This window comes from Falco cherrug, chromosome 7, assembly GCF_023634085.1.
Source record: "Falco cherrug isolate bFalChe1 chromosome 7, bFalChe1.pri, whole genome shotgun sequence".
NCBI classification, from domain to species: domain Eukaryota; kingdom Metazoa; phylum Chordata; class Aves; order Falconiformes; family Falconidae; genus Falco; species Falco cherrug.
The window spans coordinates 6,214,729-6,240,587 of NC_073703.1; the positions used below are offsets into that span (position 1 = coordinate 6,214,729).

General features: G+C 48.5%; 1 protein-coding gene across 3 annotated transcripts in view; it reads left to right on the top strand.

The window, feature by feature from the left end:
* Nucleotides 1-25,859, top strand: part of IGDCC4 (immunoglobulin superfamily DCC subclass member 4) — a 101,445-nt gene that overhangs the window by 65,365 nt on the left and 10,221 nt on the right. The window contains exons 5-18 of one of the 3 annotated variants that reach the window (XM_055716773.1): nt 2,936-3,070; nt 5,731-5,886; nt 6,409-6,819; nt 7,563-7,727; nt 8,858-8,995; nt 10,463-10,636; nt 11,231-11,464; nt 16,599-16,706; nt 17,467-17,650; nt 18,330-18,457; nt 19,155-19,325; nt 19,849-19,986; nt 20,474-20,579; nt 21,609-21,843. In XM_055716773.1, the coding sequence (XP_055572748.1) occupies nt 2,936-3,070; nt 5,731-5,886; nt 6,409-6,819; nt 7,563-7,727; nt 8,858-8,995; nt 10,463-10,636; nt 11,231-11,464; nt 16,599-16,706; nt 17,467-17,650; nt 18,330-18,457; nt 19,155-19,325; nt 19,849-19,986; nt 20,474-20,579; nt 21,609-21,843 (2,483 nt within the window). The remainder of the gene's footprint in view (nt 1-2,935; nt 3,071-5,730; nt 5,887-6,408; nt 6,820-7,562; nt 7,728-8,857; nt 8,996-10,462; nt 10,637-11,230; nt 11,465-16,598; nt 16,707-17,466; nt 17,651-18,329; nt 18,458-19,154; nt 19,326-19,848; nt 19,987-20,473; nt 20,580-21,608; nt 21,844-25,859) is intronic. The other 2 variants (XM_055716774.1, XM_055716775.1) reach the window with 2 other exon arrangements.

The following is a 25,859-nucleotide window of genomic DNA, read 5'->3' on the forward strand; positions in this document are numbered from 1 at the left end:
TTTTTACTCTAGATTTATTTTTTTCCCCCAGCACTGCAGAGAAGGACAGCTTTATGCACACAGACATGTTTCAGCTGTGTGCTGCCCAGCAGGTATGCCAATGTCAGGTAAAGCTCACTCTCGAGTTGGCTGGCAGTCTGTCCTTGTATACTCTTGCTCCCGGAACCCGGGGTGTAGGCTGCTGCCCTGTTCGTTTTCATCAAAAGCTGCCGTGGCCTCGCAATGGGTCACAGGTCCCCAGAGTATGTGGATGAGGCTCCTGCGCAGGGTGAGCCGGGCCTGAGCCTGTGGTCTGTGGAGATGTGTGACCATGTCCAGCCGTGCTGCCAGCCCCCCAGCAGAGAGCCACTCCTCACCTGGCTCCTTTGCACCTCTTTCCCCAGGTCACTCTTTAAACCAACCTCATCACAACTTGTTGAGTTCTCCACTGTCTTCCCAGCACTGTGGCCTCCCCTGTAATGGCTGCTATAAAAGCCTTTCCCTTTGCTTCTGGTGTTTTCTTACGTGTTTCATTCCAAATCCTGGCTGGAAAGCTCCTTCTCCTTGTTCTTTCTCTGATGTTGCCTTATCCCTCTCTACGGTATGGGGTAGAGAAAGGATAGAGGCCTGGCATTAGCAATGTGCTGAGCAGCCTCGCTCATCCAGCCAGGTCTCGATGGAGTCCCGGCAGTCAGTTGTTTTGCAGGACTAATGATTACTTGTGGGTTTTAGTGCTTTGTTGAACTGGAGCTGGAGTTAAAAGAAGGCTGCCGTTCCAAAGAGCCTTGCGTTTTCGCTGATCCTTCAGCTTACATGCCTGTTGTGGAAGCTCTCATGGCAGTTTTTGCATTAAGCCCATTTTCTATCTCAGTAGTTCTCAAGCCCAGCCTTGGCACCACGGTCAAGAGTGGCCAGGGCTTTGATCTGCTTGTCAGTAAGGCCTCTGAATCTGTAGTCTGATGTAGTTTCTTCTTGTCCCTGTTCTGTCCCCTGAGTTGTCCTGCTGTGGCTGGCCGTGATGGCTGTGAGGCTGAAAACATCTGTGGGCATGAATGATATGAACAGCTACTGCACGTGAGTGTAGCAAAGCCCTGGCCAGCCCACACCGTGCTGTAGGCACAAAAGGGGATTGTATGTGCCTGTACACACCAGGCCCTCGGTGTAGTGTGCTTGTCCCACTGGAAGGAGGATAACTGGCTTGGCTTTTCCTTCATCCCCCATGGCAACTCTTACTGCTGGTGGTTGCCCAGGGCTGGGGTCGCTGTTCAGCGTGGTCCAGCCTTTGCCCCAGGTAGGGGACGGCGGGTGCTCCTTGGTCTCTGCTTCCATCTGCTGGACAAGCTCTGGCTCCTGCTCTCTCCCATTTCCCTCGGTGCCTCAGGGGTTTTGCTGGCTCCTTTTAAATGTGCTCACATAATACTACAGATAGAAATCCCTTTCAAGCGTGTATGGACGGCAAGAAAAATTTAGTGTTGAACCAACTCTCTTTGACAAGGCTACTGTGCTAGAGTAAAAGGCAACGAGCCTGGAGATGGGCTGAGCGCAGGACGTTGTAGCTCTCCTGCCACGCAGGCCCGCTTGTATGCTGAGGCCAAAGCTTCTCTGGTTTATATATGGAAGAAAGTCAAGTGTGAATGGGTGTTGTTTGGATGCCACATGAACACGGCCAGTGTCGGTTAGGCAGGAGGTCCAGCCATTGCAGTGCCATCTCCAAAACTGACCACAGCAGATGCTGGAGGGAAGCACGTCAAAAAACTGGGTAGGGAAGACATGGTCCTTTCCTTGCACATCTCCCTGAGCATCTGACAGTCAGGGATGTGGGAACATCTCGAGCTGGGGGGCTGCAGTGAGACCTTTGTATTTAATAGTCCCAGTAAAAGTGTCCTTCATAAGCTTGTCTGAACCGCTTGGTTTCTGAACTCTGCAGCATCTTGAGACAGGGAGTTTGTACTTTGTGCAAAAAGGTCCTGCTTTTATTTGTTTGAGACCTGCTGACAACAACTTTCTCTGCTAGATCATGGGAGCACCTGCAGCAGGCCTAAGAATTACTTGTACTACGTGACTCCTCTGCAGTTATTTCTCCCTTCATGAGGACAACAACAGAAGTGTCCCTCAAAGTCGGACATATTTGAGAGAGCTGGACGAACAGTGTTGCTGCTGTTGAGGGTCATGAACAGTCTGGTCTGCTCAAGAGCGCTCCAGTTGTTTTCATCTGACAACAGAGATTTGGCTGCTGCAAAGGCATTTCCTTAACCTTTCCTTAACCTCTGCTCAGCAGTGGGCAGACATAGGCAGAAGGTTCATTTCAAGCAAAAAATCCCCATCCCGTTCTCAAGATGTGCAAAGCAGCCTATAGATCTTCCTGTAAACGTTGTTTGATTTACATGTTGACTGATCACCCGTGCACATACAAGCTAAAGAGTGTTCTCTACTCCAAATTTTAATGACTAATTTAGTCTTTGTGCCTAGATGCAGAGGTTTGACTTCTCTTTGTTGCAGTTTACAGTACGGTGTCTGGATGTTACAGTTTCTTTAACCAAGTTACTAGATTCCTTCTGAGCTGTTACAGTGCCTTGGTAAAGGGTATGTTGTATTGCTGTTGCTTTGTTTGAGGATAGCAGTGCCTTGTTTCAACTAATTAATAAAAATCCATTTAGCCACAGTCAATGAAGATGCTGGGCTGAAAATATTTATTTTCCATGCTGATACTAATTTTTACTAGGGCCAGGATGATTAATATGAAGGGCACCCCTTGGTTCATTTCTTTAGCAAAATTACTGGTGTCATGTAAAAGCAAGACTGCTCTTCTCCTCCAGCTGGGCACAAGCCATTCATTACCACATGTGAGACTTACCTGGGGAAGCACAGCCGGGGTGTCTGGGCACTATGTTCTGTGTTTTTCCTAGGGAATTTGCAACTTAGAAGGACAGACTTCTCTTTTTATGTTTGACGTTAGGTTCCCAGTCAGCAGGAGGAGATGTCACCATCGTTGCTGCTCCGGAGAACACCACAGTGGTGGCTGGGGAGAGTGTGGTGATGGAGTGCATGGCGGCTGCTGATCCCACGCCTTTTGTCTCCTGGATACGACAGGGTGAGCATAAGGAACAGAATTAAGTTTTTGTTGTGAAGAGGAACCTGTGGATACTTTAAAAATCTTTTAAAAAGTGGACAAATGTGTGGGACAGGAAGGGTCCTTGTTACATTGGTACCTAATGACACAAGTGGTGTTACAGTGTAGTGTGTCCTTGCTAAACTGGAATTACTAATTAAATTTAGAAAGGTACAAAGCACACAGTTCACTTTATAGTTGTTTGACCTGTGAAATATATGAAAATCTAGTGCCTGGATGCCTTTTGGTTTAAATTAATCATACTCATTATATGAGCTTGAGCGCAGTGAAGGTCGTGAGATGGGATCAGGTCTGTGCCACTCCTCCAGGGACTCAGAGGTTAGTGGGGATTCTGTAAGATCTGCCATTGCATTGCAGATCTAACTTTTATTATCTTGCAGGATTATAAAACATTTTAAGATCTGTTAATCCTTGGAGTGGCTGGACGTGTTGCTGGGAGGTTTTTATTCAAAAATGTTACTGTGGTCAGGATGGTAATGGAAGGATTGAGAAAATGCTTAGGTCTTGTCAGAGGTGTACAAATGAGCCAGACTGGCATACATTACCCATGGCTGGTAGCCTAAGTCACGCACAGGACGCTAGTGTCATTTCACTGAGTGTCACGTCCATCAGATGTGTATCAGAGGCTCTGACTGAAGACGTTCTCAGCTCAGGAATCTTGTTTTCTCGCAGAAAAGGCTCTTAGTAATTTTCATAAATCCAGGTCATGATTTAAGACTCCTCTCCTAGTAACCATTTATTGTGGTTGGTCTTCAGCCCAGACTTGTCCACAGGCAGTGATTTTAGTGTATATAAAATATTTCCTCTTCTCCACAAAAAAGGAGCAAAAAAATCTCAGAGGATACAACTTTGCAAATTCAATCAACAAGGATTAAATGTTCTGGCAGAGATGTTTCTTGTTTATCCTGTGCATTTGAAAATTAGAAATACTTAGCTTTCCTATGCTATATCACTTATTCATTGCTTTACTGAGAGCTACTGATGCTCATAGTAGAGTAGATATTATTCATTATCACTATGAAAATTTTGTGAAGGGGGGAAAGGTGGGTGAAACTGTTCCTTGCATGCTTTATTTTAAAACGTTTGCTTGCTCCCTTTCCGCCTCCCAGTGTGGACTCTTCAATTAGAAAAGATGGATTAACAGTGCTAGCAACTCTGTGTTATACAAGCATGTTTCTTTCCAGGACTTCGTTAAGGGGTTACTGGATGATTAGTCATGTAGGTAACACTGAAGATTGTACCTCTAGGTTGCCAGTTTGGCTTTTGCCAGCCTTCGTGGTGTCAGCTAATTGCTACCATCTGGAGTCAGATTTTCAAAGTGCTCCAGTGCAAATGGGTTGCACAGATCTCCTCCTTCTCTGAGTGTGCAGCCACTGAACTGTGAGACCATCTGAAGACCCCCCAAAATGGGGGGGCAGAGGATCGGATCTCGGTGCATTCCCTGCTGATGGTGCTAAGTAGGTGCAGCTGCTCACAGTGGAGGTGGAGAGTTTGCTTCTGTCTCAGAATACAGGCTCAGCTGAATCTGCGAGAGGTAAGGGCCAGGCCAGTGCTGAGTTTTTGCTGTCTGAAAGATGTCTGTGCTTCTGCAGGTGGGGAGGCACAAAGGCGGGTGTTGCACAGGTACTGCACAAATTGGCTGGCTCTCCCAATCTGCTAACTTGTGCCAGAGCTGGCCATGGGTTCCTGACCTCCCATCCAAGCCTTTCCTTGGCCAGACTGTGCTTGCCCATACTCTGTCCCCAGGTCTTGGCTTTGCTCCCCCATAGTCATTCAGAGGTACCAACACTGGGATCCCCATATTTCTCACATCAGAGCAGTGCTGAGAATAAGCAGTGCCCAGCACCACCCTGCCTTGTCTGTGACATGCTGGGGAGCCTAGAGCTATTTGAAGTTGTTAGAAGGATGGCTCAGCTTCTGGCCAGGGAGCTGGAGCCACCATTTTCTCCTTCCCTACTCAGCAGTGTGCTGAGCATCTAGCGAGGAGAATGGGGAGAGGGCAGCTCACAGCCTGTGTCTCTGACCCGAGCACCAGAGCCCCAGGGAGAACCAGGTGTCTTCCTGACAACTTACAGATCTGGAGCCAAGCTGGGGGCAAGCGATGAATCAGGAAGTGCAGGAAATTTGGGTTCAGGTTCAGGACCCAGAGGAGGGAAGAACCAGAACCCCGGAGCTGTTAGTGATTCAGCGCTCTTGCTGACATTTGCATTAAGAAGTGAGGGGAGGAGGCATGTGTGTTCATGCGTGAGGGTCAGCAGGCAGATCCAACATCTTTTCCAAAGTGTGTGTTAGCATAGCTTTCCCTTGAATGTGTTATTCCTAGGGGGTCTCACTGCAGGCACACCCTAGGCATCAGAGACTCATTTTGATCCAAACCAGAATTTTTTCAGTTATTACGGGCTAAACTAAATCTTGGACCAATTTTGGCTTGGGCTGGCTGATGCTCGGTCAAGCACTGAGGAGTTTCCCAGCAGGAATCCTCCTCTGGGCTGGAGTTTGGGATTTGGGGGTCTCTCCACTCCCCAGCTGTGATCCTGGCGCTAGTAGACACGTTCTTTACAAGCCCTCGTAAAGGGCAGCCTGGGGCTCCTTCCAACATTTGTGCACATTTCTTCCTGCAGATGGAAAGCCCGTTTCCACAGATGTGATTGTGCTGGGCCGGACAAATCTCCTCATTCCTTCCAGCCAGCCCCATCACTCAGGGGTGTACGTCTGCCGCGCCAACAAACCCCAAACCAGGCAGTTCGTTACAGCCGCAGCTGAGCTCCGGGTCCTTGGTGAGTAGAGAGCAGGGTAAATGCTCCAGGTAGAAATGCTGACCGAGTAGCTGGCATTACGTGGACCAGCACCCAGGAGATCCCCATGCAGTTGTGTTTGTAGCCCGTGCTGGATAAGATGGGAACCAGGTTAGAGCCAGGAGGGTGGGGACAGCTCTCAGTGGGAGTGTCACCTCTTTAATTTGGGTTTTACTTCCTTGTATTTACTGAACTGTTTTATGCCTTATTCTTGTTCTCCAGGGTTCCCCCATGGATATCTGTATCAGCAATTAAATTTCAGTATCATTGAAGCCAGCAGGGAGAACAGCCTAGGATCAGGGAACACAGCACATGATTGATACAGAATTTATTTTTGCTTTTGGACAGAGTCTAAATTAAGCCTCTAGAGTCTGCCTGGCAAATCCTATCTTGAAGGCAAAGCTGCTACTGAATAAAACATAGCACCGAGTGGGGAGGAGAAGGGATTTGCTTTGCTATCTTTTTCTCCTCCTTCCTGCATTAATTTGTCCTCTCTCCTCACAGCTACACCCAGCATCTCCCAGGCTCCTGAAACCATCTCACGCACTCGAGCCAGCACAGCCCGTTTTGTCTGCAAGGCAGAGGGCGAGCCAGCTCCAACCATTCACTGGCTGAAGAACGGCAAGGCCATCCTTTCCAACGGGCGGGTGAAAGTGCAGAGCAGCGGGAGCCTCGTGGTCAATCAGATCGGGTTGGAGGATGCTGGCTACTATCAGTGCGTGGCTGAGAACAGCTTGGGCATGGCTTGTGCCACTGCCAAGCTCTCTGTGATCGTGCGGGAGGGTTTGCCCAGCGCTCCCAAGAAAGTGTCAGCTGTGTCCCTCTCCAGCACCACAGTCCTTGTGTCCTGGGAGCGGCCAGAATACAACAGCGAGCAGATCATTGGCTTCTCGTTACATTACCAGCGGGCTGTGGGTAGGTGTTACCTGCCTGTGTTGCAGGCGCAAGACACAAGGCACAAGTTGACTTTCTTTCCCAGCGAGTGAGAAGTGTGAGGCAATCCCAATTAGTTTAGCCATTTTCATTGCAGGTAAAAGAATTTTCTCTCAGGACTCAGCATGAGGCTGTGACAGTGCCTGCGGATTAGCTGACATATACTGACTTCTTGACCAGCAGTAGAGAGTCCATGGAGCTGAGTTGTCTGGATTCTAGTGGGACCAGGCACTTCTGGAAATTTATTTCTGTTCTTTACTTTTTCCTCCAACACACTGATTCTATACGCAAAGGGTGTGATTATTAGTGGAGATATTAAACAGCTACATTGTGTGCAGGGGTGATCACTAAATTATTCACAGCCAGAATCTGAAGCGAGTCACTTTGCTCTCTTGGGGTCTCTCTTCCCAAACAGCCAGCAAGCCAGTACTCTTGCTAAATTGTTGCCAGAGCTCCTCTGAAAATTAAGCTGGTAACTGCAGCTGCCTTAGCATCGATTAAGGAGCTTGAGTCGAAGTAGATAGGCTAGCAGTAAGGCATGGAATGTTTCTGCCCAAAGAATTCACATAAGAGATGGGTTTTGTTCAGGTGCTGGGGGAACTGGAGAAGACATGGTGATTTTTAAGATGGATTTACATCGTGAACCTTGGGAGTTAACTGTTGGTTTTTTTGAAGAGTGTCTTGGCAGTTCACTGACCAGCTGATCAGTGTTCCCTTGGCTCTAGGAACAGATAACGTGGAATACCAGTTTGCTGTCAATAATGATACCACTGAGCTGCAAGTGAAGGACCTAGAGCCCAATACCAACTACGTCTTCTATGTAGTCGCATATTCTCAGCTCGGAGCCAGCCGGACATCCTCTTCCATCATTGTTCAGACCCTGGAGGACGGTGCGTTGAATTAGATGGGTGCTGGTGCCTAAAATATATTGTTGGTCTGTTTCTTAGTAAGCATTGAATGTGCTATGGAGAGTAGTATCATCTCCTAGAAACCTAAACCTGCTTGCTGCTTCTACGGCAAAGAGCTTTCTACAGAAGCTCTTTTACAAAAAAATACAAACAGCAAACCAACCAAAACCAAAGCACCCTGGTCCGATCATCAGCTTGGGTGATGAAGAGCATGAAAATAACCTAGCTGACACTGGGGCTCATGAGAATCCTGTGAGAACTGCAGTCAGGTCTTCTGGACTTTCACCTAGCTAATGTGATATTGCTCCAAACTTGACCCTGGGCCAGACTTGATTTCAACTCAGAAGACAGACATCTATTACAATTTGTAGGGGTGGGAGCCACCATGAGGTTGGATCCTTTGAGAGGCAGTAGTTTGTGTTGATTTTACCATTTATCACATAGCATTTTGCAAGCGGTAAAGGCAGAGTGCCAGAAGGACAGCTGCCCAACAGGGGAGGACATGTACAGCTTTCAACAGACTGCAGGACAGAGGCAAGAAGCAATGGTTTTGGCAGGCTTCATGCAAGCCCCTGCTATGCTGCGGGGTGCCTTATGTGCTTTTAATACTCCTGACAGTGAACTGTGTGGTCCCACATGTATGTGTCTGAAGCCTGAAAAGCAGAGTTGAAAGCCTGAATGCTGCCTGCAGTACAGAGCTGTGATTCTCGAGGGAGTGGGGATTCCCAGACTGAAGTCTGGATCTGCGAACCATTTCCTTTAGTGTCTCCTTCGTGCTCCACAGTACAGCATAGGCTGATTTGCTGGTCCGTGCTAACCTGCCCAGTTTGCAGCGGGCACAGGGTCCCTAGGGAGCCGGGGGGGGGGGCAGCAGGCTCTGACCAGCTTACTGAAGGTCAGCGGCCCTCCATCTCCCCTCCCCAGACACTCCGTCAATGCTCTGAGCTGCTGGAGAGCTGTGGGGTATTAGTTTCCCCTGGGACAGACAGCCCGTCACCGGTGGCAGTGGCAGGTCCAAACCAGGTAGTGGCCTCCAGCCAACTGAGGGAGCTTACAGGGATATGCCGAGGTCTTTCCCCAGTCTTTGCTGACTTCTTGTTTCTTCTACCCAGTCCCTAGTGCTGCCCCTCAGCTGTCCCTGTCGAGCATGACTCCTGGTGACATCCGTGTGACGTGGCTGCCTCTTCCTCCAGAGCTGAGTAACGGCAAGATAACAAAATACAAGATCGACTACTGCACCCTCAAGGAAGGTGAGGGAAGCACCACTGCGGGGGCGTAGGGTGGTGTCTTCTGCTCCACCAGTGTTAACAGCATGTCATGTTGAGGGGAGGAGGTGCAAGACTGAAAACAGAGGGACAGCTTTTCATCCAAGAGAGAACAGCCCTCTCTTAGCCTGTCTCTGCTGGTGGCAGTCACAGCAGTGCTGGTGCTGTGCTACTTCACACTACTTCGAGGTGCCTTTTTCTGTGATTGTGGAGGAGCCTGTGTCCCCAGGGGAATGACCTGATGCTTGCATTTACATGCTGCCCCGTGAACGTCTGTATGAGCAAGCCTGTAGTGCCATCTGCACTGTGTGTTTTGAGGGAAGAGCTTTTTGTGGGCTGGGGAAGAAGGGCAAATGCATTTTGTTCCTTTAAAATGGAATCTAACCAAAGTGATCCTTGTGGGGAAAAAAACAAGTATCCTGACCAGGCTGTGTTGCTCTGTTGCTGAGTTTTGTCCAGTTTTATTTATATATAAATAAATATTATTTATTATTATCAATACACTCTAAGAAGCCTTCAGCAGGGATGGTAACGTTTACCTGTGCTGAATGTGGCTGTTCCAATTCCACGTGTGCTTGCTTTGCAAATCCTTCTGGGTATTTGCTCTTAAAACTGTCAAAGCTCTGTGGCTTCTCACTTTCCAGGGTCATGATTCTTACTAAGAGAAGGATGGGGGGTGTGATGAAGTGCTGGACATGTTCACATGTGTTTGATCTGGATTAGTAGTCTACACCGTGACTCCTGGCTCTTGTTCTTCTGCCCTGAGCCTGCATGTGTCTCTGTGGCAGTGTAAAACCTTGGAAATGTTTGCAGTCCAGGGGTCACACTTGGTAATACACTGTTACGTAGCAGGGACAGCACTCCCGGCTGGGTTTACACCTGATGAAGCTGAAAAGCAAGGTCTCTGCATTCACCAAACAGGCAATATGAATCTTCAGCAAGACCAGTTAGTTGTTACAGTGAAAATCCCAGGCCATTCTCAGTTTAAATTTCTTGGTATCTCCCTTATGAACTTGGGTGGGCTGAAGAGGGGGCGATAAAATCTCAATCTGCTGTGGACGAAGGTGTGAATTTTGCAGAAAGCAGGGCTGCTGGGCAGTTCTGGTTCAAGCCAAGGTAAGGATTTAAATACAGCCGTGAGAAGCACTGAAACGTACCATCAGCTGCCATCGTCCATGCTCATGTTCTGCTATCACGTCAGCAGCAGCAAGGTGACAACTACTCTCCAGGCAGACTCAGTGGGGCTGAAGGCAACCTGCAGTTTGAATGTGATGTCAATCAGGATATCAGCTTTGCCCAGTCTTTAGTTATAAATTTTCCTGGTGGCAAAGCCAAGCCAGCCGAGGGTGTGCAGACCACGTGGGGGTATCTGGGCTTTGTGGCTTGTGGCTGCTCAGCTGTGTTTCCTTTGGACTGGGAAAACCATGTTCTCAGTGGTGTCACCTTTTTCAGCAGATCAGGTTACCTCCATTGAAGTGGGTGGAAATGAGACACAAATCACTCTCTACTCGCTCCATCCCAACAAAGTATACAAAGTCCGCATCGCAGCCAGCACCAGTGTGGGCTATGGGGCTCCTTCTGAGTGGACCCAGCATCGGACTCCTGACAGAGACAACCAGACGCATGGTAGGAAGCTGGGTAATGCCTGGGATTTGGGGCAGGGTTTGCAGGACATTGGGGAAGTTGAGGCATGATTGGAGATACTTGCTTTCTTTAGGAAATTATAACCATTAGTTTTGGTTAAGCCAAAGTACCCACCTTTATCTTCCTGTTCAGCAGCCCCTTTACGCCTTGCCGCTTGCTTGGGTAGTGGGTCTTTCCTCCCTCCACATGCAGCTGTGAAAATTCTTAAAGAAAGAAAGAAACAAACAAAAATCCCAAACCTCGAGTTACAATATTTAGGAGCAGATAGGCAATTCTGCCAAACAAAGCTGAGCCCAGGGCTCTAGCAGTGGTTAAAGACAGTGGTATCTCAGAATACATTGAAAAACTTCCATAGTGGCTTTGTGACATTCTTTTCTTCCTGTATCACCCACCTGGTAAAGTCAACAGTAGAGCATAATGTACCACTCTCCACTGTTAAGACTGTGGAGACATCCCACTCGCAGGACAGCGTTCCCTCACACCCCTCCCTCACTACCAAGGACAGGGTGGATTCAGTAGAGCAGGGAAGTGGAGACAAGTGGCTGAAATTTTTCTCTTGTCTTGTTCTTCTTCTAGTTCCATTTGCCCCGACAGAATTAAAAGTCCGAGCGAAGATGGAGTCTCTCCTAATAACGTGGCAGCCCCCAGCCAACCATGCCCAGATATCAGGCTACAAGCTTTACTACCGAGAAGTGGGCCCAGAGGAGTCCAGCGATGAAAGCCCTTTGGATGGTGCGGAAGATGAGAGCTGGGACGTAGGACCCATAAAACTAAAGAAGAAAGTGAAGCAGTACGAGCTGACTCGACTAGGTTAGCTGGTTACAACTTTTTAGCAGTTGGTGTAGAAACCCAGGGTCTATCTCTTGTTTTTTGTAGCAGTCCTGGGATGCTTCCAAGAGGCTCAGTTATCTGCTTGGCTGCAGATGCATAGGACCAGGACCACGTGAGCTTTTTCAAGAGTACCCAGAATCATTTCTGGAGTAGAGCTCTTGGGGCTTGTTCTAAGCAGAGTTTAAAACAGAAATTTCTGATGCCAGTGTAACAGGGATTGCATGTTTAGCCAGGGGCTACTAATATACTTAGTGTACGCTAATAAGTGGTTCTGAATTGGTTAGTGGTTTTTATTGTGTCAGTATAAAGAGTGCCTAGATTAAGGTCTCCAGTCAGGACAATGATCTCTTCTTCCCTGTGTATTTCTAAGCAGCTCCATAATTGCATGCTATTTGAAATCTCTCTGTATTAGAATGCAGACATGGGTTAATTCACAGCATGCTGATTTCGGGTCAGTGTACTCCTCCGCCTCCCCCTAAGGGGAAAGGGATAGAAGAGTGAGTGTCCACGGCTGGAGAACAGCTCAGCATCACAGTCAGATCTGCCTGCCTGGCTAACTGTGCTTAGTGTTTCCCATAAGGAGTTCTGTTTCTAACATCTGATCACACTCATTAGTTGATTTGCCTGTTGATGCAGGATGGAGAGAGAAAAGAGAGTCATGGCAGATGCATCCTTGAAACAGGATTCTGCTTCTTAGAGCTGTTCCATCGCCCACTTCATGCTTCATCCCTGTTACTGCCCAGTGAGCTGAGACTGCAGGGAGAGTGTTTCTCGTGCTGGTTCATCTTACATGTCTAGCATATATATTATGCATGGTATAAAGGTCAGGCTGCAGCACCTGGAAAGACAGTTTATGTCATCACTGAGTAGGTTTCCAGCTATGCTGCAGCCATCCTGCCACTGAGAGGGTGTTAACAGTTATGAGTTTCTCTGAAGAATTTAGGTCTGTAATTATTGCACTGAGGAAACCACATGTGAACATCATCATGCGCTGCTCTAACCACTGGCAAGTCAGTTAGCAGAGGGGCTCAGGAGTGGGCTGAATTGGTTCCAAATGCTCTGGCACGATGATGCTGAGAAGGCTGCTTGTTCTTCTGTAATTGCTTCCTTAAATTTGGGCAATCATCAAGCCCTAATGGTTTCCTTATGATTTGGTGGTTGTGTATCGCCCATCATCGTGTCAGGAAGAGAGTCTCGGGTTTCTTCCAGCCGTGGATGTTCTCTTTTCTCCCCCCTGTGCTGTTGAATGTTGTGCTCTTGCACGCGTACAGTAAAGGAAGGGGTCAGGAATCCAGCTGTGCTGAGAAAGGCAGGGGGGTCTGGACATGAAACAAGGAGGAGGAGTGGCTGGTGTTTAGAAGGGTTTACTTTTATGGCAGGGAGCTGCCCTGCACCAGTGCTTACATCTGCATGAGGGGTCTTGCAGGCGGAGTGGGTAGCAGTCTCAGAAAAGGTTAGCGGCCCTGATGTGATCTATGCTGCTGCACGCTGGCTGATGGGGAATCAGCTGGGGGGATTTCCCAGCTCATGGATGTCTGCCTGGGAAGCACAGCAGTAGAAACCTCTCCTAAGATCCCTCTGTAAAACCAACCAACCAAAATACCCAACACTACCTCTTGGGAGTATCTCTTGATGTCAGGGTAAGGTGGCTGCATGTGGTAAACGGTGCTGTCTGGTGGGAGAGTGAGGTCTGCCCGGGGGGTTCCGTGTGAGGTGGGCTGCTGAAGAGGTGTCATAGCTGAAACTACAGGTTGGGTCAAGAGCTTGGAGAGATAAGTATAGAATGTTCTTTGTTCCATAAAACAGAGTATCTCAGTTGGAAGGGACCTGCAGTGATCATCTAGTTTATCTGCTGCTTAAGGGCTGACCAAAGGTTAAAGCAAATTATTAAGGCATTGTCCAAATGCCTCTTAAACGCTGACAGGCATGGAGCATCGAGCACCCCTCTAGGAAGCCTGTTGAAGTGTTGGAAACGGTGTCAGGAGATCCCAGGGTTAGGCACCAGGAGTACAGGGCTGTAGCTCAGACATGGTTGCATACAATATCAGTGCAAACAAGGTCCAGCTTCCCCGCTGGAGGCTACTGATGGCTGCAACACGGTCACTAAAGGCCCCTTGGCTCCACACCTCCACAGTGTCACTGAAGCCAACGCTCTGCCTCTTGTCTTGTCTTGGTTTGGGGTGTGGCCTGAGAGACAAAACTCCTGTCGCACTGGCTGTTCCTGCATAGTTCAGTTTTTATTTCCTGGTTTTCCTTGTTGTTTGGTTTTTCCAGGAGCACAGCAGGGCAAGAGGGGAAGTGCTTTCTGGGGAGACTGCTCTTTTGAGGCATGTCTCAGACAGAGGTGGATGGGTGTGCAGAAAGCAGATTTGGAGAGAGCTTCTTGAGCACAGTTGCTCTTTATTCACAGTGATAGTAAGTTTATTACACCAGCAAAGACCCTTGCCAACGTTTCCCTCCCCTAGTTTTCTGTAACGCTAGGCTGTGTTTTAGGCTGCAGTAAGGTTCCTTGTGCTAGTTCAACGCAAGATTCTTGTTTTGTTTTCTCTTGCACTCGCTGGTCCTGCTACTGAAATGGTGCCAGCTTTGTCTACCACCTCTTCCCTAGCCTGCAGACTTCCTCATCTTTTGCCTTACCCTGAACATCTGGGTTCTTGATTTTTGCCTTTGATAATGTCTCAGCTCTCTCCATTTGAGCTATCTGAAATAAGAGAATACTTTTCTTCCGTGCTCGTGCTAACCTCTGGAGCAAACCGTGTCTCCTTAGAATGATACTTCTAATGACATGCCTTGTATCTTGTCCAAGAGGTATGTGCTGAAATCCTGTGAGAGAGATGGGCAGCTGTTCAAAGGCATGTAAGAAATTCAGCAATTTCATGAGCCTGCCAAATCAAAAGGAAGCTGTCCTGAATCACCAGGAGGGCTTTTCCCTGAGAAATTTGCATTGATTTCCACGTATGTTCTAGCAGTTAGTCTCTGTAATGGTATGCAACTACCAGGGCCATAACTTACATGAAAAATAAATGATAAGGATCTGATCCTGTCTTCCATGTTCCCATAAAGGAAGATTACATTCCTCTGGGAGTGACTCCCTGGAGATCAGGGTATTTTTCCACTTACAGGAAAATATAGCGTATGGCACCTGGCCAGTATGAACACCTTGAAAAACTGAATGAAACAACATATTTAGCATATTGGATGTATTATGCAGTCATCCAGATTAGTGATTTGAAATGATCTGGACTAGATTATTCTGCTTATATTTAATGTATGATGGAATGCAGTGAAATACATCTGTTTTCATGCTGCTTACTAGCTTCTTGACAGCTTGAGAGCTTTATATCTGCATGTTCTAAGAGCTTGAACATCTGGGCCAGTGTATAAAAATGGAAGCCAAGCCTCTGACTGAGAAATCCAAAATACCCCTATTTTCAGAATGTGAATTGCTTGATCTTATAGTGGAGCTCCCCTAGTTTCACGTGGAAGTGGCTGCTGTATTGATCCTACCCAGGGATGGAGATGGAGGACTTGTCCTTTCCTTCGTTGTCCAACAGGAGCTGCCCACAGCTGCATCACGTCTGTGAGCTCTTCCTCCTCGTTTTGGATCGTATCATCCACTATGAGCTCGTGTCCCAGTGAAGCTCAGCCAAACGCTCAGGCAGGAGGCAGAGTGTGTGTGTGCTGGTGAGACTAGACTGTGGGGTTCTTTGTTCCACCGAGCCTGTGGTCCCAGCCATTTGGAAATGGAGTGCCCTTTGGTCTCATCCCCCTTGTGTAGGTTTCAAACATTTTCCTGTGGCTGGAGAGCATGGAAATGCAGATCAGGCTGTCTTGGAGGCAGACAAAACTCTGTTTGCTTTTGGGATTCTTTTGTTGGGAACAATGTGGCTGAACTTTTTTTATATTCTGAGTGTGAACATGTGTTGTGGAGCAGAGAAAGCCTTTGGTAATTGGTACCATTAGCCTCTGGGACCGTAATCAATGCAGTAATAATAAAATTGGCATCAATAAGAAAGGTTTTATTCTGCTTACGTTGTCTGGCAAAAAGAGAGCAGTGATCTGTCAGAGCAGGGAATGAATGGGCACATCCCAAATTAACAAACTTCATCAATGCGCTGCAGCCAAGGCATCTAAAGACATTCTGGACTGCTCTCATCAAGCTTCTGGCTGGGCTGGCTGCTGAAGGGAGAAGCTGGCCAGTGTCTTATTTGAGAACTTTGTATCTCCCCAGTTGTTTCTTCCATTAAACCTTTCCGTTAAAAAACCCCTCAGATGTTAGTTAATACAGCAGAGGAGTATTTCAGCTGATGAAAGGCCACAGGAAAGAGGGAAGTGAATTTTGAACCAGGGCAGCACTACCTGGAGACAAAGCACCCTGTCCCACAGCTCAGTTTGGATTCAAGTGTGAGGTTCCCTGTAGAGTGCATGGTTGTCTGATGGGAAGAATGTGTAATGAGGGCCCTCAGGTTTCCGGTGTGAGTTTTGTGTGCTCTGTTGCTTTTCTAATTGCAAATCAGGAAACTCTGCTGTGGAAGCAAGATAGTCACCATACAACAAAAACTGCCAGTGACTTAACAGGGCATGTGAGGACTTGCTGGAAGGAAGATCCTCGCAGCAGTGAGGACTTTAGAACGGACTTTAGAAACAGAATGGACTTTAGAAATGGGAGGTGCATTTTGGAGAGGAGAGGATGCCCTCCTTAAGAATAAACAATGCAGTACATCCACTTCCGTGGTGGGGAGTGAGGAGTTACCATGCATAGGTTTCTTTAGTAGTTTGCAAGGGAGAAAGATCAGGAGATTCTGAGATGATGTGCTACAGGCCATGGTGCTGTTAACCCTTGGTGGCTGGGGCAAGTCCATTTGCTGCTGATGCTTTCTGTAAAAAGTGAGGGGAGCAGCTGTGATGATACACACACCAGTTGTGAGGCAGTATGTGAATGTGGAAAGCCTGTAAGTGGAAGGGGGACTCCCTGCTGTATTGGCAAATGCAACTCTGTTCAAGCTGCTTTCTTGGATGGTGAGAAAAGCTGGTCAGATCAAAGAAAACACGTCTAACCGGGGAGGGTTGGTAACAAAAATAACCCCAGACAAACCCTGATTGATTTTTCCAGCTCCTGGGAAACTCTATGAGGTGAAGCTGGTGGCATTCAATAAGCACGAAGATGGTTATGCAGCGGTTTGGAAGGGCAAAACAGAAAAGGCACCTGCAACAGCAGTAGGTGAGGAATGCCCTTCATTTGTTGTCTGTCTCTTCTGCTTGGCATGTGGCTTCAAAGGGAGAGTAGAGGTAAAGTTACAGAAGATGAACTTCAAGGACAATACCAAAACAGGAAAGTCCCAATATAAGGGAACTTCCTTTGACAGTCATTGCAAATTGCATTGGAGGAATTATAGTGGGAAGGAGAGAAAGGAGCAAAATAACTCCCTTCTCATTAGGGTTGTTCTTACACTGGCTGTGGATGGCCTTCACTGTGTTCTCTCTGGCCCTGTTAGTGGCTCAGGAAATGTCAAATCACCTGGGTTTCGTCTCTTACGTTAGGAAGATTTGAGAATGTGAGTTAGCAGCATGCCAGGCTTTTTGCAGTGTTACAAAGAAAGTAAAAGCTTTGAAGATTTAGGCTCCATTCTCAGCTCTGCCAGTCTGTTGTGGGACGGTGAACATTCTGGGCTCCTCCTTACCCTGGTGCAGGCCTGTCAGGTGGGTAGCTTTGAAGCTGGCCTCCTGTGCTCCACAGCAGTACATGGCCACCTTGGTGCATGCGTCCTCGTTGTGACCTTTCCCGCAGGTGAGGGAAAGCGTGGACTGCACAGGAGGGCTAAGCTGGACATCTGGGCTTACACTGGAGGCCAGCCTATCGGTGCAGGCTTCACAGCCTAGGCCTGTTTCATTCCATGTTTTCTGTTTTCATGATGGCTGTCCCTTGCCTTACTGACATGTATGTCTCCACATGTCTTTTCTCTTTTTGTCTCTCATCATAGATCCTCCTGTGCAGAAGGGTCCTCCGCTGCCTCCAGTCCAAGTCTATGCAGAGTCCAACAGCTCAACTTCCATATGGCTCAGGTGGAAGAAACCTGACTTCACAACAGTCAAAATTGTCAACTACACAGTGCGCTTCAGCCCCTGGGGCCTGAAAAATGCCTCTCTGGTTACATACTACACAAGGTAAAGAGAGATACTGAGCGTTCGCTCGCCATATATCGCTCATGTCAGAAATAAAGACAGGGCAGGAGGAACCTGCATTGAAGTTCCAGCACCGAGCAAAATCCTGGGTGTTTCACATACTGGAAATGTCTGACTTGGTCACAGATACTTTCATAACTGCTCAAGTGTGAAATGTGGCACTGGGAGTTGTCTATGACTTTAATACCAAGACATCATTTACTGGCTGGTCTCTGCATCTTTTCTGCTTTGGTTGCATCTTATATGCTTGTTTTCCTATTAATAACATGGCCAGTCTCAAAACATTCAAGATTTGCCAGATGGTCCTCAAAAGTTTGGTTTAAAAATTGCTAGAGTTTAGGCAGTTACAGTAATTTGGGGATGTATTTAGAATATGGATTCCTATGCAGGTTTTCAGCCTATAGCCAGGCTGCATTTTCAAGCTTTTCTCTGCAAGTACATTAGAAATGGTCCTGGAGGCTAGGAACCTACTTTACTCTGTATCTGGGAGTTGAGGGCTCTTGCATTCACATGACTGCAGGAGATGAAGCTTTTGGTGAAAAGTAAGTACTGTAAGAGTTAGGATAACCTCTTAAAGTGTTCCTGGTAAGGTATCAAGGTGATAGTGAGTGGGAGAACCATCTAGTGTTCATGGCCTTGTGAATGTGTCCTCTTTTGGCAGCTCGGATGAAGACATTCTCATTAGTGGGTTGAAGCCCTACACCAGGTATGAGTTTGCTGTGCAGTCCAATGGTGTTGGCATTGACGGGCCCTTCGGCAGCGTGGTGGAGCGGTTCACGCTTCCTGACCGTGAGTATTTATGGGAATTGATCCTGATTTCTCCTGGCTTTCTCTGAATCTCTGTCAAATCCCACCTAATGTGCCCCTGGGAGATGTGATCTTAGATCACCTCTAAGCCATGATGCCCCTGTGTACATGCTGAGAGCCTCTAAGCATCCTGGTGGCTTTCCCCAAGTCCATTAAAAAAGTGCTGCTTTGTAAACAGATAGGAGTATGTAAAGAGAGTTAAGGCAACAATTGTTGTTACTACTGTGGGGTTGGCTCTGGGTTCAGAGAAATCCTGCTCGTTAGAGAGAGCTGATAATGCATCACTTAAATGCTAGGTCCTCCATGGTGCTGAATGTCACTGTCAGAACAAGAGCGCCTTGCCCAGCCTGGTTTTCCAGTAAGATCTTTGCTTTGTAGCTTCAGATCTGGTGAAGGCTGGGGGGCAGAGATGATAGTGGGAGCGTTTCCCTGGACTGGTTGGCCATGGTGCACAAGTCCTGCCTTGTACTGGGCTCAGCAGCCTCCTTTCTGCGCTCTCTGCAGCTTGGTTGGATGAGGTGTCTGGCCACCCAGGCTGCCCATCGTTTCATGCTTGCAAACATGCGGCACCACTGAGAAGGATCCAGAGAAGGCACAGGGCAGTTGTCATGCCCTGCAAGTTGAACGCTTTCCTCCTCTCTCCTGCTGTTCATGCCAGGTCTTTACTTGTCTCTGCCAGGTCCCTCGACTCCTCCCTCTGACCTGCGGCTGCACCCGCTGAACCCCTACGCTGTCCAGGTGCACTGGTGCCCCCCTGTCGAGCCCAACGGCATCATTGTGGAGTACCTCATCCTGTATAATGCCAACAACACGCAGCCAGATGACATGTGGACCTTGCTGACGCGAGAAGGTGAGTCTCTTTGAGATACTGTAATACCCCATCAGGTCCTCCTCCTCCTCCTGCCTTCTTCCTTGTCTGTGAAACCCTGCTTGATCAGTTCTGCTGCCTGGACTTTTGCCTCATTTGAGCACATACAAATAAACATTCAAGACCCCATGCTGCCAGCTTTCTTGGAGCATATGCTGGGCCTTGCTCCTGGTCAGAGGAGAGTCCAGGGACATGACTGCTGAGAGACATGAAGTCATGCATGTCTAGGGCTTCAGCCATTATCATCCAGAAAATGCAGATACAGGCTGGCAGCCAGTAATTCCTGTGAGAACGTATGCCAGCAACACCACGTGCAGTCTGTATCATTAGCTCTTTAGGCCGCAAGTTCATTAATGCCAGAGGTGCATGAATTGCCTCCTAGAGCTCATGACACAAAATCCCTCACTTTTGAGGGTCCAACAGAATTCCACTGCTTCTTTGCTCCAGCCCCTGAACACTCCTGAAACTGCACATTTTAAACCTCTTTTGACTTGCTTTTGATCAGGAAATATCTTCAGCACTGAAGTGCATGGCCTGGAAAGTGATACCAGATACTTCTTCAAGATGGGAGCAAAGACAGTCGTGGGATCTGGTCCCTATTCAAACGTTAAGGATGTGCACACCCTCCGAGAGAAGCTGTCTGGTAGGAATTTCCCCTTCGTCACAGTACTGGAAGTGAGTTGCGTTGCTGAAGACCGTGGTTTTGTCAGCAGTGGCATTTCTGTTTGCCAAGCTATTACCTGCTGTCACTGCACAGGATGTGAGAGATGACTGTGCGTAGGCCAGTGCAGAGGATCACAGCAGAGTCCTCAGATGTGCAGCTCCAGAACCCATCCCACAGCTAAACTTCTGTCTCCCTTCCCCATCCCAGCTGCTGTGGAAGGGCACATGCAATATGCATCTTGCTGCCTTTCTGTTAGGCCTGCCTAGCGTGAAATTAATGAATGTGCATAGATACCAATTTGCTTTAAGCTGCTCTAAATTGTCACTGCTGGGTAATCTCCCTCCCTTACGTGTATAGAGGCATCACCTGTCGGTTTTAGTGAAGCCAGTGCTCTTCTGAACATAAGATGCTTAGTGCGTTCTTCCTGCTAGCAGCTGAAATGATGTATTTGTCCTTCCCCTGCTAGATGTTCTGGATATCCACTCTGTCACAGGAATCATTGTGGGAGTCTGCCTGGGGCTGCTCTGCATACTCTTCTGCATGTGTGCCAGCTTCCGCAACAGCAAGCAGAGGTAGGTGTCACCTCACCTTTGCAGGAGGTGAAGGAGGCTGATGTGGAAGGAGACAAAATACGTTGTAAGCTTCTTCCCTTTGTTCAGCTGGGCTACTCGGGATGCCATGTATGACATCAGTAAATACAAAGATTGAGTCTTGGGAGTGTTAGATGGCTAAAGAACATAATTAGTATAGGCTTTTCACTGGTTTTGTCAGTAGTTTCTCTTTAATTTGCATTGTTAGACTAATAGGGTGGGGGTTTTTGAGAAAGAAAAAAAAAGAAGAGAGAAAACCCCACTATTTGCTGGATTATTACCTTTTGTCTTTTAGTGTGGGTAGTGTTTTGCTTCTGAGGTTGGACAGCTCTAAGGATATTTGGAAAGGATTCGTTAACTTCCAGTTGGGAAAATGATGAAAGACTTCCTGGTGCCTGACAGGCTGGTTTAAGGAGGGTTGGACTCAGCCCAAAGTCCCCTGCTATCCCCAGGGTCTGAATCCAGCCACAAACATTTGGAAAGACCACGATCAGAAACCAGCTTAGTTGTTGAGAAGAGCTTTGAGCTGGCAGCAGATCTCAGGTTTAGGAACAAGCAGCTTCTGAAGTCTTGTCCTAACTTGGCCACCAAACTTTTCTGTCCCATTGCATCCCTTACCTGTAAAGCAGAGATGACGGGAGGGACACAACTCTCCACAGGCAGGGGTTAGAGAGTACTTGCTCTAGCGCTAGGGCTCGTGTTGTCTGCTGCCCTTGTGAGGCACTGGCAAGGGCTTTCCATCCAGCACCAGGGTTTGTGTGAGCTTTAGGATTAGTGACGGTAATGAAGAGATGCAGCTGGGGAGAGGTTACTGCAGCAAAAGCTGTTACAGTAGGATGTGGGTAGATGATCCCCTTCCTCAGGAGTGTCAGGGCAGGGGCTTGGGCCTGGTCGCTTCCACGAGGGCAGGCTGAGTAGCCTGGAGGGGATCACTTTGGCGGTCCATGGCTGTTCGGGACGGAGGAAAGTGAGGCTCATGAGAGATGTCAACTCTTGCTTGTTTTCCCTCAGGGAGGCCCTGCCAGGCCTGGATTCCCAGGCAGCTGGCAACCACACTTACTACCACCGGAGCAGGCAAGGAGTGGCAGCTCCCAGTGCCACCTTGGACTCACATGAGCTGGAGTCCCTCATGTCCCCGCTCCCGGAGGATGCACCCATGCCCCTCGGGGACATCACAGAACTGACGGAAGTTCACAGCCTCATCCACACGAGCCTCCCTGAGGACATCATTCATGGGAAGAGGAAGGTAAGGACCTATGCACGTGGTGACTGGACTCCCCTGCTAGGCAAGAGCCTTTGTTTGGTGTGTGTGAAGCCAGGGTCTGATCCTGTCCTGGCTCTGCAAAGTAGTGGTGGTCTTGGCTGCAGTCTGGTGCTGGGCAACCATGAATTTCCCCCTCTGTAAAACTGACTGGGTCAGTCTTGGCTGTCAAATCTTAAGTTTGGGATCCCCACACCATCTACCACCCCTTTTTATCTCTTGAGACAGTGACCCCTCATCCCCAGGTGACTGGGGATCTCTGCAGCCACCGAACTGACTGCTGCAGAAAGCTGCGCTACTCCTGTTGGCGTTGGCACATAGATGCTGTGAGAAGGTGTGATGTCTAGAGTACATGCTTTGCCTCTGGGGGTATTCTTTTGCTTAGAGTAAAAGGAGCTTTGTTGATACATAGTGTGTTACTGGAATACCTGAAGATATACAAGAGGTGAAATTGCGTTTTATTTGTGAACCTTAGTTTTTGAAGTAGTCTTTTCCTGCCCTGCTTGGTTTGCCTGACATTGCATTGTCTTTCATTCCTCTCTGCCCATTTCCTCTCTCAAGCTTGCCTGAAACATTTCATTCCATTAGGGAACCTTTAATTGGCCTAATTTAGTTAATCTGTTTATGTCTCTCTTTGTAGCCCAGGGAGAGCATGTAAAGTAATTAGGAGGTTCAGTAAAACAAATGCATTGTTTCATTGGATTTCACATTCGCATCCACAGACTCGCTCGTGTGTCACTGGAGGGAAGGTGAGTTCAGGATACCTGGCTGGCTGCAAGACCTGTCCTTGCTGCTGGTGGCGGTGCAGGTATAGTCCTTTGGAAACACAACTCTTTGCTGGCTTTAGTAGTCCTGTGATTTGGATCCGTGCTCTTGGTCATCCCGATGTGCTGTGGCAGTTCCATACTTTGCTGAAGGAGAGGCAGTTTGCAGCCAAGATGCATCTGTGGGTTTTGGTGGAACGTAGCTGCCCGTCTGGATCTAAGCCGAAGAGCATGAGGAATTTCCTACAAGTCTTCCTGTTAAATAAGGAACAAACGTTTTCAGTGATGGTGACTTACCCTGAGAACAGGTCGCGGTCGGGGGAAGTCTCGTCCCTTGGGAGACCTTTCTGGGAGCAGCATATCCAGATCTCTCTTCCAAAGCAGCAAAGGTTTACACAGGAATTTTAGTGTGTGCAGAGCAGGGCCTGGAGGTGCCAAGGTCTGGCCACTCGGGGCTTAGCCTGAGAGCTTGGGGCCCCCAGTGTCTGTTGCAGAGGCTGGCAACATCCCACAGCAGAGTTATGTTCAGAGATCAGAGCTTTGGGGAGGGGGATGATCCTGGCTGTGGAGTCTCTGCCTCCGTTAATTGGATGGGGAAAGTCCACTAAGAGTTAATTTCACCGAGGGTTTTTGCCAGCGGAATGAAGAGCTTGGTTTTCTGATGGATGTGGATAGGGAAGCAAGAACCACTGAGGGGCAGCCGCACGAAGCCACCCAGAGAGCAGCGTTGTCACCCGAGCCCAGCGGTGAGGGTGACCTGGCCGGTGACGCCCGGAGCAACGGGCTGTTGTTGCTGGGAGCGGGCGCTGGAGGGAGATGTGATCCCGCGCGGGAGCCCCAGCCGGCCCGAGTGCCGCCCTGTGCTCTGGCACGTACAATCACAGGTGAAAAGACTCAGGCCAAAACCATCTTCATGTTGCAGTTGCTAAGAAGCCACGTGTCCAGATGGTGATGTGATTTCACCTGGCTGGATTTGGTTGAGGAGCTGGGCAGGGTCTCGTGAGCGCGGCTGGACTGCTGCACGCATGCTTTGTCCCCAACACGGATGTAAGTGTCAGGTCCAGTTGTGAGTGTGTGCATCTCTTTGCTTGTAGACAAAATGTTACTAGCCGAGGTCTGGGAGTGGGTTGTTGGTTTCTTGGGTTCTCTCGTGTGCTGCAAATAGCTTCTTCCAGCACCCATTTAAGCTAACCTGCCAAAACCCACCCTGGGACCCTGCCTGGAACTGGGTGTTGCTGGGAGGTTTGTACCCTACAGTGACCAGCTGCCTTTGTCGCCTTCTCTTTTCTTCTCTCGTGCTGTGTGTGGTTGGGGGTGTGAAAACCCACAGCAAGGAATGTGGTAGACCTACAGGAAAGAGAAAATTCTTGTGAAAGGAGATTCCTGGTCCAGCCTGGCAAGAGGAAGCTCCACAGGGTGCTCTAGATCAGGTACTATCACTTGCAGTCCTAGTCAGTAAAGAAGAGGAGCGAGAAATCTCTCAAGGATCCCTTTTATTTAACAGCGTGTCACGTCACCACGTTGCTGAGGATGTTGGCTGGGACAGACTCTTAGTCCCATGGTGCTGCCGCTGTTGGACAAGTCTGTAGCTGTGATGCCAAGGAACTGGCAGCTCCAGGCCCGTGTGACTTCCAGTTGCCTGCTTGCCTCTCTGTCCTCAGGTTACACTCTTGAAACCTGTTCTGTGTCAGTTGGGTGGTACTTGCCATTAGCAGTGGCAGTGATAGGTGCTCCCGTGCTTGCAGGCTCGTCACATGCTGGCTTGTTATGTGGCATTTCATGGATTATTCTCAATTGGTTTTATTCCTGTGGCAGTCCAAGGCTCCAGGGGAGATTGGAGGCTCTCTGTTAGGAGATGAGCAAACGCAAAGAAGGGACTGTCCCCGTGCCATAAGCAGTCAGAAGCGAGTCAGTGTCACTTTGCGGAGGTGGGAACTGGAGAACAGTGAGACCGAGGGCAGGAAGTCTCTAATGCAGAGGTTTGAACTGACTCCTGCAAAGAGTCACAGGCAAGGGTCTTGAGAAGTCCTCTTGGTCATTTTCAAGTCAAGATCTCCAGTTCCTTCGAACGTAGGGCCGTGATTCCTCTTGAGCTGTTACAGATAATACTGGGATGCAGGATGGTGCAGGTGGAAGGTGGGACAGTCTTTGTGCTGCTGGAGAGCCCACAGGAGCCAGCTGGCCTCCCTGGGCCTGCTTGCCGGACAGCAAGGTGCAACTGCAGCCGAGCTGTTGGCGTGGGGAGCTCCGTTAGGCAAGAGTACGCTCAGCCATTTAGCAGGCCCTTTCCCTTCCTTTCTGTGTGTTTCCCAGTGGTCACACACAAGGATTTGTAAATACGCTGATAAATGATTTTCCTCTCTGACTCTCTTCCCCTCTCAAGTGACCCCCAGACTGGTGCCCTCGGTAGCCTGCGTTATAAATGACACAGTAATGCACAGACTGTGGTGATGTAGCTCTGTTTCCCCTGACAGATGGACTGAAGATGATAAAATGGCTCTGCTCCAGACATCTCTGTCACTGCTGCTTTTGGGCCAAGCAATTTAGGGAGTGGGGGAGAATGTTAAAAAGCATCTGCTTTCCATGGAAGATTTCAGCTTTTCATTGAATGAAGCCAAACTCAAGCATTTTGTCTTGGAAATGTTTTCCGTTGTGCTTCTTGCAAGCTGGAACCTTCCTTGCCTGCTGCCCTGCTCCTTCCCTGTGGGTCTTCTCCCCACAGGCGCTGTGTTTCCCATGAAGCATCCCTGACTCGGAGAGCAAAAGCTGTAATGCATCAGGGAGCTTGGATCTACCTGGGTTGTTATTTTCGTGTTGAAATTTTTCTGTGTGCAAAAAAAAGTCCCAATGTTTTCTCAAAACTCTTAGCTGAGAGCTGTGCTCCCATTGACAGCTAGCAGAGATTCTCCTCTATCTGGTGGGGGAGAGGTCTGTGTTATGCTGCATCTTGTTTAGAGGCACAGCTGAGGGCAGGGATGCCTGTACATTTGCATGACATGGAGCTTTCCCACTCCCACCGGCTGCTGTGGTGCTGTTCAGCAATGAATCCTTTCTCTCCGCTATGACACCCTTAAAAGCTGCATGCATCTGAAATGTCCCCAGCCTTGTTTTGCACAGGATTTCAAGCTAGTTTGAATAACCATCTTCATAAGACACAACGTTTTAAGATCAACGTTTCCTGTGTGTCCATTCTCAACTTGAATATTTGCATGAAATCATTACTTGTCACTGAAAAGG